This window comes from Macaca fascicularis, chromosome 6 (assembly GCF_037993035.2).
Source record: "Macaca fascicularis isolate 582-1 chromosome 6, T2T-MFA8v1.1".
Taxonomy (NCBI): Eukaryota; Metazoa; Chordata; class Mammalia; order Primates; family Cercopithecidae; genus Macaca; species Macaca fascicularis.
In genome coordinates, this window is record NC_088380.1 from 14,333,919 (window position 1) to 14,353,273 (window position 19,355).

General features: G+C 38.9%; 1 protein-coding gene across 1 annotated transcript in view; it reads right to left on the minus strand.

Moving 5' to 3' along the window:
• Window positions 1-17,263: 17,263 nt before the first annotated feature.
• The window catches only part of DNAH5 (dynein axonemal heavy chain 5), a 321,438-nt gene continuing 319,346 nt past the window's right edge, over window positions 17,264-19,355 (minus strand). Inside the window, exon 79 of the mRNA XM_045393550.3 lies at window positions 17,264-19,045. Within this exon, the coding sequence (XP_045249485.2) occupies window positions 18,894-19,045 (152 nt within the window). The 3' untranslated portion in view covers window positions 17,264-18,893. The remainder of the gene's footprint in view (window positions 19,046-19,355) is intronic.

A 19,355-nucleotide genomic window follows, 5' to 3' on the forward strand; every position in this document is an offset into this window, starting at 1 on the left:
TATGCTTTGTAATCCTATCATCACATTAGCCAACTCTTCAATAAAAAGTCTACTACACACAATGGCCATATGTGATCATTGTTGGAGAAAATTCAGGAAAAGAACCACTGAGATGGAGGAGAAAGCAATGGGCGCAAGTAGTAAAATAAAAGAAAGATTGAAAAAGAAAAACCAGAGTTGACTGAATCAGAAGGAGCCAGGAATCCTCTGACAAACTGTAGGAAATGTTGGGCTTCACACTGCACTTAAGACAAGGAATGAACTGAATATCCAGGTACAAGGAAAAACCAACCAGATTGTGATTTTTATTACAATTGTTATAAGTCCAAAAGTGGAGACAACTATTGTTCAGATGATACCAAATGAAGGCTTTATGGAAAAAGAACTTTGTCTTAATTGCTTTTTCCTAAATTGCCACGTGGCTTCAAACTAATGTTTAAACAATGTGCTGCGGAGCATATGAACTCATGTTGCTTCTTTCTTGCCTCAGATAAATATGTGTGTTCTTCTTTTAGGGACTGTTTAATTCCGATCACATTTTTGCATACCTAGGAGAATAGGAGTAAGTCAAACTTACAAGTGTGAACTCTGCTGTGAGATCATTTCCTCATCTCTCAATATCAATCTTCTCACCAGTGGGAAAGAATTGCAAACGTCTTGGCTGCAGGCTCACTTCACACTACATCAAAACCTCAGTTACATCCAAGCAGCAAGCATTCCAAAAGGAATCTGCCATTCTCACCATATTAAATCTCTTCAAAAATAGTGTACTTATTTTGTTCAAGATGAAGACTTTTGTGTAAAATATAGAAACTCTTTAATAAAGACTCTGTAAGTCTTACTTTGACGTAAACTGTGAATAGTCAATAGGTATGCGAATCCAGAGAAGAGTGAGTTGCACCTGCAGAAGTCTTTCTTTCTTTGATGAGAATGTCATCATGGTGGGGGCGGGTTATAATCTAAACTGCACAAACCACTGCAGCTGCCCTTTTGTTGTCTGCCACACTGCAAGAACAGCCTTTCTCTTGAATGAAAAACACTAACTGTGATATCATCCTTCTCCTTCTAATAGAAAATTATTTTTCACAGAACACACTGTGCCTGAGACCCAGCACAGCCAACAGGCAGTTGAGAAATGAGCAGTACAGGCTCCAGCCCCTGAGTGCACCTGCAGGTCAGGGCGTCACTGATACAGCAGGTGTTTATCTCCAGGCTGAGTTCCAGGGTGCGCTGATCAAGACTGGTTACAGGAATACTGAACTGAATCTTGAGCATTTAAAGGAATGAAAATATGAAAATAAGCAGAGCAGCCAGGCACACTACACCACTTACTTGCTCTGTAACCTTGGCCCCTGGCCAAATTAATTTTATCAAGCTTTATCAGATGTAAAATGAAGATAATTTGTACCTAACAAGGTTGTTCTGGGGCATAAGGGAGACACTGTGGGTATTCCACCTAAGTTGACGAATGTTAGCTCTTTTTCCTACTGTCTGCCCCAGCTTGTAAAATAGATCCAAAATGAAGTCTTTACAGAAAGAGATGAAATATTTTACAGAAATATTTTTTATAATTATCTCTTTAAAAAAATTTTTTTGTTTTTGTTTGTTTTGGGTTGGAGGGGTTGATCGTTTGTTTGAGACAGGGTCTCACTCTGTCACCCACCCAGTCTGGAATGCAGTGGCACAATCATGGCTCACTGCAGCCTGAGACTCCTGGGCAGTGTTTTTCCACCTCAGACCCCTGAATGGTTGGAACTACCGGTATGTACCACCAGGCCTGGCTAATGTTTTTTGTAATTATTTTTTGTAGACACAAGGTTTCACTATGTTGCCCAGATGGATCTCGACCTCCTGGGTTCAAGCAATCTGCCTGCCTTGGCCTCCCAAGGTGCTGGGATTACAGAAGTGAAACATAATAATATGGTTTGGCTGTGTCCCCACCCAAATCTCATCTTGAATTGCCATGTGTGGTGGGAGGGACCTGGTGGGAAGTAATTTAATGATGGGGGCAGGTCTTTCCTGTGCTGTTCTCCTGAGAGTGAATAAATCTCACAAGCTCTGAGGGTTTTAAAAATGGTAGTTTTCCTGTACAAGTTATCTGTCTCTCTTTGCCTGCTGCCATCCATGTAAGACATGACTTGCTCCTCCTTGCCTTCTGCCATGATTGTGAGGCCTCCCCAGCCACATGGAACTTTAAATCCATTAAACCTCTTTCTTTTGTAAATTGCCCAGTCTTGGGTATGTCTTTGTCAGCAGCATGAAAACAGACTAATACACACCACACCTGGCCTATTTTTGGTTTTTAATAAACACAGTGTGGAGAATTCATGACTGTAATTTAGAATGGAAGGAGGTTTGAGCAGAAAACAGTTTTCAATGCTCAAAGAAGAGTGATGAGAATACTCACTTCACATACAGACATCACACTTAATATCACTTTCTGAGAAATTATTAATCGTAAACATAAAGTCATTATGAGACAGAAAATGCCACAGGGCCCTTGTATCCCCTTTTATAGATAGTGAGTAGGGAGCCTGTACATGGAGAAAAGAACCATATCATACCAATTCCATTAAGCCTGTTGTGTTTCCAGAAATAACGTCAGCAGTTGATAAATGCTCGTTGGTTGATAAACTGATGGACTGGTTCATTATAAAATGACAGAGAGTATGCAAGATTACTACATGGAAAAATATTTCTAACCCTGGCTAAACATTCCTACCCTGAGTAGTGAGTAGTGCTCCACTCTTTTGCAATATAGTGTCTGCTTCTCAGTTTTTTCATCTTATGTGGATGAACAGGAGGCAGGTGGCAGGAGTTACACTCATGTTTTGGCTCTAATTGGCACTTTTTAAATTTTCTGCAAAATAAAAGTTGTTTTGTTAGCCAACCCTCAAGCAATTGACTAACTGATCCTTTTAGCAAGTTGGCAGAATTCATCTAGGATGGTTACAATTTAGAAATGCCGTTTTTAAGGAGCCCCATAGGGCTGATGTTGAATGACTGAATAGCTTGGAGAAACTTAAATTAGAACCTCCTGGGATTTACTAGAGCGGCTGGAAAGTGTATTTCCCAGTGCTTCCTAATGAGTCAATGAAGAGGTAGGGCATCGTAAATGGTTAATAGCACATTCTGGGAAACAACAATTTTGGACTGAATTATGGCATCCAATCCCTGCTAATTAAGTGGCTTTGGGCAAGTTATTCAAACTCTCGGAGTCTGGTGATCCTCATCTATAAAATAGGCATTGACCACAATATTTGTGAGGGTTAAATAAGTTAATACTACAAAAGAGCTTTCTCAAACTTTAATGTTTAGGCAAATCAGTAGACATCTTGATCAATTGCACTCTGGTTGAATAGGTGTGGTGTGGAACCCAAGAGTATGTGTTTCTAACAGACTCCCCGGCAATTGTTAAATTGCTGACCCTCAGACCATATTTTCAATAGTAAAACTTTCAGGAAGTCACCTCAGTCCTGGCACATTGGAAATACTCAGTAAATACTAGATGATGATTGATGATGACGATGATGATGATGATGATGATGATGATGATGATGGATTGCTTAAATGCCTAGAATAAAAGAACTCTGCAACCCAGCCTTCCCTTTAGCTACAGGATGTCTCAATAACTCTCTGCCAAACCTCAGGACCAGTGTTTTTCAAGAGAAGTTTGCATACAGGAAAAATATGGTAACGTTAACGCCATAGACGGAATAATGGCCACTCAAAAATAACATGTTCTAATCCCTGGAACCTTTAAATGTTACTTTACCAGAAAAAAGAATCTTTGCAGATATGTTCATGAAGTTTAGAATGTTGAGATAAAATCATCCTGTACTGTCTCAGTGGGCCCTAAATGCCATCACGGGTGTCTTTGTAAGACAAAGAAGGAAATTAGACTCATATATGGAAGACAAAGTGATGAGCAGAAAGAGGCAGAGAAGAGTTAGATGACAACAAGCCAAGGAATGCCAGCAGCTTCCAGAAGCTGGAAGAGGTCAGAAAGGACCCTCTCCTAGAACTTCCAGAGGGAGGACAGCTCTGCTGACACCTTGATTTTGGACTTCTGGCCTCCAGAACTCTGAGAGAATATTTTTCTATTGTTCTAAGCCATTAAATTTGTGGAAATTTGTTACAGCACTTACATGAAAGGAATACAATGGTTTAATTATTTAATAAAACACTTATATGTATACAAGCTAAATAGCTAATATCTCAAAGTTGTGTACTTTACAGAGTAAATTATTTCTCTTTATTTAAAAACGGATTCTGACCTTCATGAAAAGCATAAAGATACTAATGGTAGATTAACAATGAGATTTTATTTTTAGGAAATTAGAAAAATCATATACAGTCGCCCCTTGGCATTCATGGAGGATTGGTTCCAGGACATCCTTCAAATACCAAAATCTTGCAGATGCTCAAGTTTATTATATAAAGTGGGGTAGTATTTGTATATAATCTATGCACATCCTCCTGTATGCATAATACCTGGCATACAGCCAAATTCAAGTTTTGCTTTGTGAAACTTTGTGGAATCTTATTTTCTGGGTATTTTTGACTCATAGTTAGTTGAATCCATGGATGTGGAACCCACCAGTATGGAAGGCCAATGGTTCTATGGTTCTGTGTAAAATGTAGAAGGTGTCAAAGAAAGATATCCCCCTTCTAACAGGAGAAAAAGTCGTATGAACTATGAATTATAACTTAGAAATCTGGAATTGATGGGAACTTTGTTTTCTATGCTTCACTGGTCCACATTATTCTTTCACGCTTTAAGAGACACCCTTGGAATTTTCAGACAAGCATCTTTGCAGTTGGAGTACTGGGGGAGTTTACCCAGAAAATATCTAATGCCATCCTTGCCCTCCGGGCGCTCAGGATTCACCTGTCTGCAAACCCTCACATCTAAGGGTACTTGGTTGCATCAGCAAGCATCCTACCTGCTGTCCCTTAAAAAAACTGGAAACAAAATTAGCACAGTTTGTCTTTTCAAATGTAACCACATGTTAAAAGGAATTTTAATGAGAAAAACTTACAACCCAGAATTCTATGCCCATCAATTATATCTTGCAAAAACGAAGATGTAATAAACACTTTTCCAGACAATAAATGCTGAAAAATGCCAGCAGAAATGCTCTTCAAGAAATGTTGAAAGAAAGTCTTAAAGCAAAAGTCAGGTGGTAGCAGATGCCAACTTAGATCTACACAAAGTAATGAAGAGTGAAGAAAATGAAAATAGTAAGATAAATATAAAAAACCATTTCCCTTATTTTTAATCCGTCTAAAATTTAATTTACTATCACAAAAAATAGTTGTACTGTATTATGGGGTTTATAACGCATGTAAGAGTGAAATGAATGACAAAAATAGCACACAGGATGAGAGTGGGGAAATTATAAGAGTCTTATACATGAAGAGATACAATTTGAATGTAGGCTGTGATAAGGAAAGATGTATATTGTACACCACTGTAAAAGAAAAACTGCACTGGACACTTATTAAAAATGGCAAGGAAGACTTTATTCAAGACTCCTGAAATAGGGGAGAAAGATTGAACTGAACTCCACTGAAGGATTTTTAAATGCTGGTGTGAGTTAATGTCCTCTACTGGATGACAGTAGAAAAGAAGGTTAGTCAGTGTGATTAGGGCACCTGTGTTTGCTAATTGTCACTTATCAAAGGGAGGCTCCCTACCCTCCCATAGATACTGGGAGATAGAGGCTCTATCTATCTTTCTTGATTATGTTTCAAAGGGATGTTTCCCAGATTCTTGAGAAAGATTTATATTTTAAAAGGGCAGAGAAAGAATTTACCATTGCAACTTTTCTAGAGTAAATACCCTTAAGAAAAGAGAATCAAGAGTCTGTGGTCAGAAAGAAGATCATCTAAATTTCAGTCAATCTGAGAGGGACCTCAGAGTTGTCTCGGTCACCTTAAGGAATCCATCAAAAATAAGTAAAAATAAGTGAGTTGTAATTACTAGGTAAAATTGGAGATAAAATGGAACCATAAACAACATCCAATTCAAAATCAGGCAGAATAAAATGAACAGAGAAGAGATGGGACAAATAAAAAAAAACTAGTTAGACAGCATATTTAAGTTAAACCTTATTCATCATTACATGAAATATAAATGGTCATTAAAAAAATCACGAGGTCAGGAGATCGAGACCATCCTGGCTAACACGGTGAAACCCCGTCTCTACTAAAAAAATACAAAAAACTAGCCGGGCGAGGTGGCGAGTGCCTGTAGTCCCAGCTACTCGGGAGGCTGAGGCAGGAGAATGGCGTAAACCCGGGAGGCGGAGCTTGCAGTGAGCAGAGATCCGGCCACCGCACTCCAGCCTGGGTGACAGAGCGAGACTCCGTCTCAAAAAAAAAAAAAAAACAGAGGTTGTCTGACTACATTAAAAAGCAAGACCAAACTAACTAACTATTTAAGAAACTCACTTTAAATATAAAGGCATAGATAGTTTTAAAAGTTAGAAAATGAAAGAGTACATAGATAAGATCAAAATAAATCTGTAGTGGCTATATTAATATCAAACCAAGAAACATCAGAAAAATGAATACTGCCAATGATAAAGAGAAATACTATATAATAACAAAGAGGTCAAGTCACAATGAAGATGTAATAACTCTTAATTTGTGAATTATCTGGCAGCAGAGCCTCAAAATCCATGAAGAAATATGCAGCATCTTCTCAGCAACATTTGTACTGTCTGGGAGCTTGCTAGAGATGTGGAGTCTCAGGCCCTACTCCTGATCTTAAGGTTAAGGTCAGATGAATTAAGAATCTGCATTTATAACAAGATCCCCACATAATTAAACTGCATAGGAAAATCTAAGAATACTGGTATACATTATGCCACACTTCTAATAAAGAATGAACACTCAGGTGGTATGTTTGCGAGGCAGTTTAAGAGAATGTGGCAGTTTCATGGTTTCATTGAGTAACGGCACTCAGCAACAATAGTATATAATAGAGATTTGAAAATTGAGGAATATATAAAAGAGGCTTTATATGAGAAGCATTGCAGTATAATGTTCTAAAAAGTAGTTTTCACCACCTCAACTCTCTTTAGTTATAAATTGCTTGGAGGATTTTTAACCACAAATGTATGTTCTCCAATTATTTTATTGGTGGGTGTTTTTAATGGTATCAACTAGCTCAAACAGTATTCCTGCTTTATCCATGGGGGATACATTCCAAGACTCCCAGTGGATGCCTGAAACCATGGATAGTACCAAACCATATATATACTATGTTTTTTCCCATACACACACACCTGCGATAAAGTTTAATTTATAAATTAAGCACAGTAAGAGAGTAAAAATAACTAATAATGAGCTGGAACAATTAAAACTATATACTGTAATGAAAGCTATGTGAATGTGGTCTCGCACTCTCTGAAAATATTTTATTGTACTGTACTCACCTATTTTTGGACCATGGTTGACCACAAGTAATTGAAACTTTGGAAAGCAAAACAGTGGATAAGAGAGGACTACTCTATTCAAAACAGCGTTTCTCAACCCTGACCACTTTAACAGGATGCCCTGGCCCCTCCCCCTAGATATTTTTGTTTAATTAGACTGGGCTGCAGCCTTATTATCAATATTTTAAAAAAATCTCTCCAAGTGATTCTCAAGTACAGCCAAGGTTACACACCATTATTTTAATAAATGAAAGGTTTTTGTAGTAAACAAAAGTAGTAACTTTGATTGTGATCCAGTATCTATTTATTTGACATCTCCCTTCTGTCATCTCACATGGACGGTCACCAGTTAGTGAATGAAATACATGACAGGCTTTGCAGTCTGAACAGGCACAAAGGAAAAAGCAGTATCATTTAATAACTTACGGTGTGAATATCAGCATCAGACATCAGCATTAAATGGTATATTATACAAACTTAGCATATTTATGCATATCATGCAGAGAGAAATTGGAGAGGTTCTAGGGCTTTACTTTAGAATTGACTCACAAGCATGTTCCTGTCAAAACAACAAAAACAAAACAAACTCCAGGAAATCACTTTGCTTCTAAATTGAAAACAAGGAATGAATGGCATTGATGGAGATGAAGCTGGGCTTAATACCCTCATGAGGAGGAGTAAAAGGACTGTACCTACCTGTCATAGTCAACTGGCTGCCATAGCCAAGTACCACACAGTGGGTAGCTTAAGCAATATACATTGATTTCTCACAGCAGTTCTGGAGCTGGGAAATCCAAGACCAAGGCACAGATGGATTCAGTGTCTGGTGAGGGTTCTTTCCCAGTTCATAGATGGTGCGTTCTACCATGTGGTGTGTCCTTACATGGTAGAAGAGGCAAAGGGCCTCTATTGTAAGCTTACTATTCCCATTTATGAGGGCTCTGCCTATGACCAGATTATTGCCTAAAGGCCCCATCTCCAACTACCATCGCATTGGGAATTTCATCATGTGAATTTTGGGGTGGACCCACATATTCAGACCATAGCCCTACTGGTCATTAAGGGTTCCTCCTAAAAACATGTTGTCGCACCAGGTGGTGGCTGTTCACTCTCTCTCCTCTATACCTGAATTGACCTGTAACAGGAAGGGGGACAGAAACTCACCTTTGGTGAGCACTCCTTTGTTCTGGGTACTTTCAAGTTGTTTGTCTTTATTGTTCATCGCAACAGCCTCACAAGGAAGGTATCATGTCATGCACCCATTTTGCAGATAAGGAAACAATGCCTCAGAAATGCTAACCAACTTTCCAAATAAACCCAGCTTGTAAATGGTGCATCCAGGGTTTGAACCAGTCTGCAAGTTCCAAACGCCCCTTTTTCCCTGTCACCCTGCTGCCTCCCTGGCATCATACTAATCAAGAAAGGATGTGACCAAGAAGCCAGTTGATGAGAAGAATCTCTGAGAGAAGGAAGTTTTCCAGGTGGGACACTCCAAAGCCTAGGGTTACTCACACCCCTATTCGTATGCATTCCAGATGATGAAAGCCATTACAAGGTGATTTGAGCTAGGCAAGGAGTTGGTAGGCATGGGAAAACTAGAACCTCTAACAAAGCAAGGCAGGAAGTAAGGGCTTGAGATGACAGTGTCGATGGGGGGCTTGCATATTAGGATCCAAATCTAGAACTCTGAATCACTTTTTCCCATGGGCATTTAATTACAGGGTAGCCTGTGTACTTGTAATTAGTGGCGTGATTATATATAAAGGTGCTCATGGTTAACAGAGCCTTTAGTGAGCTGGCTGGGGTCTAAATAATGCAACTAAATAAGGGTGACTGATTAAGCCAGGAGATTCCAAGTGTGGGGCATTCCTAAACTTTTTATTGGTAGCAAAATATTATTAACAATAGTTCTATTAGGCCAGGATTAATTTGAACCTGTAGCTTCTGACATAATCTCATGTATGAGATTCAGACCTTTTAACATGTGGTCAAATTTGAAAGACAATCTGTGGTGCTCTCTCTAAGTCAACCATTGTCCACACTGCAAACATAAGCTTCAGTGAAAATACTGACTGTGTTTCCTGAAGGGCAAAGGAAGGGTCTAGTCCCGCAACGAATAGCCAGCAAAGGTCTCTTTGAGTCCAGCTCTCTATCTAAATGCCAGTAGTCCTCCAAGGGGCTCTCATCTTAAACAATTAGCAGTTTAATCTGGGGAGTGTCAAGATTACGGCTAAAGGTGGCAGCAAGGTAGAGGAAAGGATCTTTTTACAAAGACACAATTTGAGGGTTTTACAACTAAGCAAAGGTCTGTCGCAGTCTCTATAAACTGAAAACCACCTTGGAATTTTTATGAGAGGCTGCAGACCTTCTATTCTGAAGCTCACCACTAGCAAGGACTGTCTGCCACAGACTCTATCCCAGTAGAACCATGCAGACATCATTGCAGCGTGATACAGACGTACATCATAAGCAACTGTGTAAGGCTCTGGTGTAATATTTCTCCTATGAGATGTATTTATATCAATTGTGAAGAGGTTGGCATGAAATTATATTGCTAATGTCTGTTTAATTTCCAGATGATGTTACATTCTCTTTTATCATTCACCTAAAGACGTACTCATTTTATTAAAAAGATGTAAATTTTCCCAAAATAAGCTAGTTGATTTTGTTCATGCACAAGTCATTGATCTTAGAAGATATTTTCTGTGAACAATAATATACTTACATCTAAATGCAAACAGGCTAGCATCAGAGGACAAAAAAATTAAATTTGCAACAATTCTATACCTCTAACATTAACTTAGAAAATTTCTCTCACTATTCCACACTCAGCTCTAATTTGTCAGCGAATCCTCCATCCATATGAAGTACCAATTGGATCAAATAATGTGTTCTGCTCTTTTCTACTGAAGACTGTTGATAGACTTAGCATGAGAAAAACAGATTAGGGAAATGAACAACAAAAAATATAAACCAAAATAAGCTAAAGCAAATACAAATATATTCTCCAGCTAATGCTCAATTTTCTGATTTCTAATACAACTAAAATATCTAGAAAAAATTGTTTTTTTTAGTACTATGATTTAATGTATCATCTTTTTAAAAGTCTTTCATTTGTCCTATTTGTAAATCTTTATTATCTGGGTTATCAGGTATCAGGGGATATCATATGTGAATAGCAATGTATTATGTCCCAGAAACACTAAAAACATTTTCACTATTGCTAGAATAGCAAAAAGTTTCATTGCTGCATACAAATGACCACTTATCAAATGATAAAACACTGAAATGTTTTATAAGCTCTTTTCCTAGAGGTCTCCCGGGATTTGCCTTAGTATTTGCATAAATAAATTATAAATGGATCCATCACAGCTGACTGCATTGAGTGAGGTGAAACTCAAGAGTGAATTTTAAACTGTGCTCAGCAGTAAGGAGGAGTGTTCAATATCGCTGCAGCACAGGTTTTCATTCATAATGCTTCCCAGGTCTCTCCATTCCGTGACTTTCCAGGTAGTCTCTTCGGTGTCCTTCATCACAGTTAATCGTTCTCTCTTCGCAGCTACTCAGAATGGACGCTGTATGTGGTCTTATTAAAATCGACTCCTGCACAAAGTATTGGGGAAGACTTAATTGGCCTTCCAGGCTAGCATGTTTGTGATTACGTTTGATATGAATGCTGTGCATATTAGCCTAAGTGAAGAAATAAATGAAGAAAAGTATTACAGTGATCATAAAACATTACTAGAACAGGGGCAAAGCATCATGCTGCCCAACGTGTCTTGGCTCTGCCCACAAGATGCACAGCAAGGAGCAATAATGTATTGCCCAATGAAAAATACCATTTGGTATGCAAATTAAAGAGAGGACGAAGCTTCCGTTCTTGGCCCTGCATCCACCCAACATAAACTCAAACTTGGAGACAATTAAGTATGCCTATAAATCCAGAGCCTTGGAAAACTAAATGGAGTCCTAAATCAGAGAAAGACGCTAAGAAGGCAGAGAAAGAATACTCATTAGCCAGGTCCACACAGTGGTTTTATGGGTGTTCCTAAGAGAAAAGAGCTGATAGGACTTTTATAAGACCTCAGATAAAATCCTTTAAGGCATTGACATTATAATATTAGATCATAATACCGTTGGCACTTTGCAAGAAAACTCTGAAATCCGGGGGAAGAAGAAACCATTTTTAAAAGGCTCATTTGAGGAGTTTTGAGATTAATTCATTGTCTTGATCAAAGGTTATTGTTAATAAACAAATTCTAACAGTGTCTCAGGAAAAGAAATCTGAGGCCATTTATCCACCACTGCATCCCACTCTTGATACTTCATTCTCCACTTCAAGTTCCTTCCCTCCCACCTGCTCTCTGTATTTTCTTATTTTATGCAAATGAAAGGAGAGAGTAGAATTCTGTCTATAAATACTATTTATCTGGCTGCTTAGATTTATGGTTTTCCAGGCTGAAGACCAGAACCAGGAAAGCCCGTCAGGGTGCAGATCAGAGAAGCAACACATTCTACTACTCTTGCACAGATAACATTAATTTTGTTTCAAGTGCAGCACAGAGAAAGTCTCATCATTTAAGACAACTAAGAACATGTTTGTAAATTCACAGTTTCTTAGCCAAATCTCATATCTGATTCTAAAGCTGACCTTGAATCCTTCTTGTTCTCCTTCTCTGGGGATATTTACAGAAACCTGATATGCACATGTCAGACATAGCAGATGCCAGTCAATTGACCAGGACACATGAACCTCAAGAATACTACTAGATTTCCTCCTCGTGTTTTCAAAACCGACTGATCGATTTACTGGTTTTCCAAAGGATTCACACTATGGAGAGCCATATTGTGAATATAAGTGTACCATTTGTTTATCCTTAAGAGGCATTATTTTGATGTGCTGACAGGGGATACTAATCAACAGTGATCAGTTACTTAGTTTTTAAAAATCACTCCTAATACTTGCAAAAGAAAATTATTTAAAAGGTAAAAGCAATTATGCATGTCATCAGGGCCACTTCAGGGAAAAAAGCGTGCTGCAGATTTTGGGGAGAAGATTGTCTTTAAGACAAAATTACTCATACATATGTTTTATTATTTATATCATTACTAAACATCTTCATATTGAAAAAAATTCAGAAACCACATTTTCAGTGTACATTCACATACCTAGGTTTTTTAAAATTTTTGTTGGTACATAGTAGGTGCATATGTATTTATGGAGTACACAAGATATTTTGATACAGGCATACAAGGTGTAATAATCACATCAGGGTAAATGGGGTCTCCATCACCTCAAGCATTTACCCTTTGTGTTACAAACAATCAGTTATACTCTTCTAGTTATTTTAAATGTGCAATTAAATTATTATCGACTATAGTCATCCTGCTTTGCTATCAAATACTAGATCTTATTGATTCTTTCTATTTTATGTACCCACTAACCATTCCCACTTCCCCTAATTTTACATAATGCTTCATCTTTAAACAAAAATGTATCACTAATAATGACATTGATACTGTATATTTTCTCTAAACGATAGAATCCTACAAGCTACTTAAGTATAAAATTTGTGGCTGTCTCATCAGGTCTCTTAATACTGAATTCTTTATAATGAGATTCTTCCATTGCAAATGGCATTTAACAAAAAGTGCTCCTCATTCCAATGACTTAGAAGCACATGATTTCCATCCACCACTACTCCGAACTGGCAGCCATCATAATAAGGTGTGAAATGTCATTAAAAAGTAGCACTCCACAGCCCTCCACACCAAGTCAGGTTTTCCTGTTACCTATCCTATCCTGCATATACTGTGCCCACTTTCTCCCTTTAGGGAGCAAGAGGCCAGTCCCCAGCGCTTGGGGATCTGAGACGTTTTCCTTTTCTCCTTTAAATCTAAATTTAGATGTCACCTTCTCAGAGCTGCTTTTCCTTATGGCTCAATCAGATTAGGTCTTTCCAGGCAAAAAGTGTCTGGAGTAGAGATGTTGTTCAAGGACACTGGACCCTGGCTAGGCTTTTTCCCCTGATGGTGACATGGCCTCACTAATGTTGAGGTGGTTCAATGTTTGCCAACATTTCCTTAAAGGGATGCTTAGAGAAGCCAAGGTATGCTTCTACAGAATGGTGAAATAAGCCCCATACATAAAAAGATAGTTCTTTATGAGGCAAGACTTTCCTTTTAGACTGAATTCTGGAAGGACCTTACCTGCACAGAGAGGGTCACCAGAAGCTGCGAGTTGCACAAGGGAACAAGAGAAACAGAAAACCAGAGAAAAGCCAGGCAAGGATGAGCAGCAGCTGCTGTGGCACAGGGAAACACCTCCCTGCTATTGCGTGTATGTCCTCAATAAAAATAAATGTCAAAGAAGAAGAAGAGAAGTCTTTGAATGTTCTCACCACAAAGAAATGATAAATGCATGAGATGTTCTATATACACATTACTCTAACTGGATCATTATACAACATAAATATGTATCAAAACATCAAATTGTACTCCATAAATGTGTACACTTACAATGTGCCAATTAAAAAAATCAATTTAAATTTAAAAAATAATAAAAGTCAAGAGAGATTATGAATATTTAAATTAGCTTGTTTAATCACTCCACAGTGTATACATATATCAAAACACCACATTTTACTCCATAAATGCAATATAATCAGCTAATCATTAAAAATATCAATAAAACAGTAAAACTAAATGGGGACATTGTAACATGGCTTCTGCCTGACAGTGGTGACACAACTGATATGCTGCAGTCTCCTCTGTTATTCTCATTCATGACATCCAGTATTTTCCTTCATAGCACTTAATGCACAGTCTTTATATTATCTTCTAGACACCTAATGTACCTCATGTTATACAACCATAAATTTAGATTATATATAACTACTGATATAGTTTGGGCTCTGTGTCCCCACCCGAATCTCATCTTGAATTGTAATCTCCATGTGTCAAGGGAGAGATCTGGGGGGAGGTGATTGAATCATGGGGACCATTTCCCCCATGCTGTTCACATGATAGTGAGTTCTCACGAGATATGATGGTTTAAAAGTGTGACAGCTCCCATCCCTTCCACCATGTAAGATGTCCCTTGCTTCCCCTTGGCCTTCCACCATGATTGTAAGTTTCCTGAGGCCTCCTCAGCCTTGTGAAACTGTGAGTCAAATAAACCTCTTTTCCTTATGAATTACCCAGTCTCAGGTAGTTCATTATAGTGTTGAAATGAACTAATAAAGAAAATTGGTACTGGGAGTTTGGGGCACTGCTATAAAGATACCTGAAAATGTGGAAGCAACTTTGGAACTGGGTAATGGGCAGAGGTTGGATAAGTTTGGAGGACTCAGAAGAAGACAGGAAGAGGTGGGAAACTTTGGAACTTCCTAGAAATGTGTTGAATGGTTTTGACCAAAATGCTGATGCTGATAGGGACAATGGAGTCCAGGTTGACATGCTTTCAGATGGAGATGAACTTATTGGGAACTGGAGCAAAGGTCACTCTTGATATGCTTTAGCAAACAGACTAACAGCATTTTGCCCCTGTCCTAGAGATCTGTGGAACTTTGAACTTGAAAGAGATGATTTAGGGTATCTGGCAGAAGAAATTTCTAAGCAACAAAGCATTTAAGATGTGACCTGGGTGCTCTTAACAGCATATGGCTATATGCATTCACAAAGATATGGTTTGAAATTAAAACTTATGTTTAAAGAGGAAGCAGAGCATAAAAGTTTGAACATTTGCAGCCTGACCAAGTGGTAGAAGAAAAAAATCTATTTTCTGGGGAGAAATTCAAGCTGCCTGCAGAAACTTGCATAAGAGATGCCAAATATTAATAGCCAAGGCAATGGGGAAAATGTCCCTAGGGCATTTCATAGATCTTCATGGTAGCCCCTCTCATCACAGCTCCAGAGGCCTAGGAGGGAAAAACTGTTTCATGGGCTGGGCCCAGGGCCCCACTGTTCTGTGCAGCCTTAGGACGTGACACCTTGCATTCCAGTTGCTCCAGCTCTAGCCATGGCTAAAAGGGGCCAAGGTACAGCTTGGGACATAGCTTCACAGGATACAAGCCCCAAGCCTTGGCAGATTTCATATGGTGTTGGGCCTACAGGTATGCAGAAAACAAGACTTGAGTTTTCAGAACCTCCACCTAGATTTCAAGAATGTATGGAAATGCCTGGATGTCCAGGCAGAAGTCTGCTGCAGTAGCAGAGTCCTCATGGAAAACCTCTAATAAGGCAGTGCGGAGGGGAAATATGGAGTTAGAGCCCCCACACAGAGTCCCCTCTGGACCACTGCCTAGTGGAGCCATGAGAAATGCGCCACCATCCTGTGGCCCCCAGAATGGATCTACCCAGAATGGTAGATCCACTGACAGCTTGCACTGTGCACCTGGAAAAGCTGCAGGCAATCAATGCCAGCCCTTGAAAGCAGCCACAGGGGCTGTACCCTATGGAGCCTCAGAGGCAGAGCTGCCCAAGACCTTGGGAGGCCACTTCTTGCATCAAAGTGCCCTGATGTGAGACATGGAGCCAAAGGAGATCATTTTGAAACTTTAAGGTTTAATGATTACCCTCTTGGGTTTTAGACTTGCATGGGGCCTGTAGACCCTTTGTTTTGGTCAATTTTCCCATTTGGTGCTTTTGATTTTACAGGCTCATAGGTGGAAGGGACTTATCTTGTCTCAGATGAGACTTTAGACTTGGACTTTTGGGTTAATGCTGGAATGAGTTAAGACTTTTGGGGACTGTTGGGAAGCCATGATTGTGTTTTAAAATGTAAGAAGGACTTGAGATTTGGGAGGGGCTGGGATGGAACAATATGGTTTGGCTGTGTTCCCACCCAAATCTCTTCTTGAATTGTAATCCCCACATGTCAGGGGAGGAACCTGGTGGGAGGTTATTGAATCGTGGGGGCAGTTTCCCATGTGCGGTTCTCATGATAGTGAGTTCCCACAAGATGTGAAGGTTTAAAAGTGTGTGGCTGTTCCCTTCATCTTCTCTCTCTCCTGCTCCACCATTGTGAAGATGCGCATGGTTCCTCTTCATCTTCCACCATGATTATAAGTTTCCTGAGGCCTCCCCAGCTATATGGAACTGTGAGTCAATTTTAAACCTCTTCTGTTTATAAATTAACCAGTCTCAAGTAGTTATTTATAACAGTGTGAAAATGGACTAATACAACTACATATGTACCTGAATAATTGCTATATTCTGCATTTATTCCTCTCAGGTGAACTCTATGAGATTAGGCACTGTGCCTGTTTTTTTTTTTTTTTCACCATTGCATCACCAGTTCAGCAGAGAGTCTTCACAGGAGGTGCAAAATAAGTATTTTTTAGTAAATCAATATTGGGACAGTTGAAAAAAACTGTTGCATGACTCTGCAATGGTACCAAGCCCCTGGCGGTTTTTTCTCCATGTCCAAGAACATCAGGAAGCCTCTCCATTGCAGGAGAGATTCATTCAATCAGTTCTCCCTTGCCTACCTGACTGTGGAATACCTAGCACCTTTTGGTGGGAGGAGCCCGGGAAGGAGTGGGCAGCTATGCAGAAAGGGGCCTCATTGACTCATCACTGCTTCAGAGGCCAACCATGTTGAATTAGTTCGTAAAAATTCTTAGTTGTTTTCATGGTCTTTTTCTACTTTGGGTCTCCAAGACTCATGCATGCAAACTAACAGATGTGCATCACAAAATCATAGGAATGACACATTTTCAAATTATTTGATAAAAAATCCAGTTTTGAAAGCTTATTTCTAGATACTTAGTGTCAATTACCCCCCTTTCTGATAAACGACAATTATGAATGAGGCATTTAGTAAAAACATTTTATTAATTCCATGATGTCCACATTTTCATTACTTGCTTTTCAGAATGAAATGATTGTTTCACCACAATTCACACAAATTAACTGATACATTAATCCACACCAAAAGAAAGAACTCACATGAAAACAGTATCACCTACGATGGGGGGAGTCACAGGAGCCACTCAGGCTTAACTCTCATCATCATGAGCATAAAATAATGATCCTGGTCCATAGAATGAAGCCCAGCGAGAGGGGCCCACACTTGTCTCCTAGTATCCACCTCCCAAAAACCATTTATCAAAACAAATGCAGTAATACAGATCCAGAGCTAACCAAAAGTTTGTAAACCACAATTCTAATTTAATACTGACTAAATTTTCTACTCAATGGGTTAGATGAAGAGTTATTAATAACCTGTAACCAGAATTTAAAAAATATATATGTGAAAAGATCATTTGATAATGTTTCCTAATTAATAAAAGCCCATAGGACATCCCTACACACTGTCTAAGATTTCTATCCTTTCTTTATATTTTCTCCTAATCATCACATTTTTTTCAAGCCAACTATAACTCTTGCTATCACATCTGTTCTTATTTTTCTATCTTGCCATCTAATCTTTGTCCATATGCAAATATATTTCACTGTTATAATCACAGTGTACTCAATATTTTGTGAACTAAATCTTTCACTTAACAGTCTGAGTCTACCATTTTCATATTATGGAATCTTCAAAATTATTTTTTATGGTTGCCTAATATCTCCTAATTTCCTTAAGCATAGCCTGATTATTGAATATTTATGACATTTCCATTTTTTGTTATTAAATGTAATTTTATAGAGACTATTTTCAGTCTTTTCAATTGTTTCCTGGATACAGAGAAAATAAAGATCCAAGTGTGTGAATATTTTTATGCTTCTTACTGTATTTAATCATTTTACAAAAAAGGTTGGGTTGATTTACAGTGCTGTAGCAATTTGTGAGTGGATATTTACCGAGAGCATGCTATGATTTACTTTTAGCTTTAATTTTTATTATAAGAGTTATCAATTAGTATCTCATTATTAATTACAAGTAGGCTTAAACATTGCTCTACATTTATTCTTTATGCTTACATAAATTGTCTATTTACATTCTTAACCCATTCTTCTATCTCCTTCTATTTTTTAAAAGGTATTTTTAATTGGCTGCTTGAAACCCTGAAAATAAGTCTCTTAACTTGACCTAAATACGAAAGGCAACAGAAGCAAAATCAGCACAAACTTGCCCTGTTACCTTCAAGAACTTGGCTGTTACCAGGCCATATTAACAGAAGAATAGTAATTCCTTCCAGAGAAATGCTGTGTGCTTACCCTAGTTGGTCTTCACAGCAAAGTAAGAAGAAAATGCACTACTGTGGATTTGAGGGCCACACTTTATCACTAAATAGTATTTTCAACAAACTCAGACATTGGTCACTAATGATGAAACAGGTAAAATATAAGCACCCAATTAAGGAGTGGGGAAAACCTATGCAGCTCATTAATTGCATAAACGACCTGACATACACTGTCCATCAGTCATACAGAAACAAAGGTTACAATAATTTAGATCTTGCATTTTCCAAAGCATTGGGCGGGAACACTCCCGACATGTTACTTGACATCACAGAGAAGGGCAACCCCACGGAGCACCCAGTGTTCAGGGGTCTGGGCCGTCCTGAGGTCCACAGCGGCAATGTAGTTCAAGTCCGTTCGAACTGGCTTCTTATAGATGGGACAGGAGTAAAACCGAGGATCTCGTAAAGCTACAAAAAAATCATAAAAGAAAAGAACTTGGTGAATTTCCCACTTAAGTGCCCAAGGAGAGTGCAGAGCCACGCTTCTGCATTCTGTAGGTCATTTCAAAGACAGATGGGTTTGGCAGAATGAGGGACATTCTTTCTGAGGCCAGGCAATTCCTGGATGTGACGCAGATGCTCCCACAGGGTGCCAGTAGCTGTGGCAAGACACCCAGACAGCGTCTGGTGGCCTCTGCTGGCCCCCTGCCCCGAACCATGGACAGTAACTCAGCCCACATGCTTCCTCTCTCTCCTTGGCACCTGTCAACTCAACATC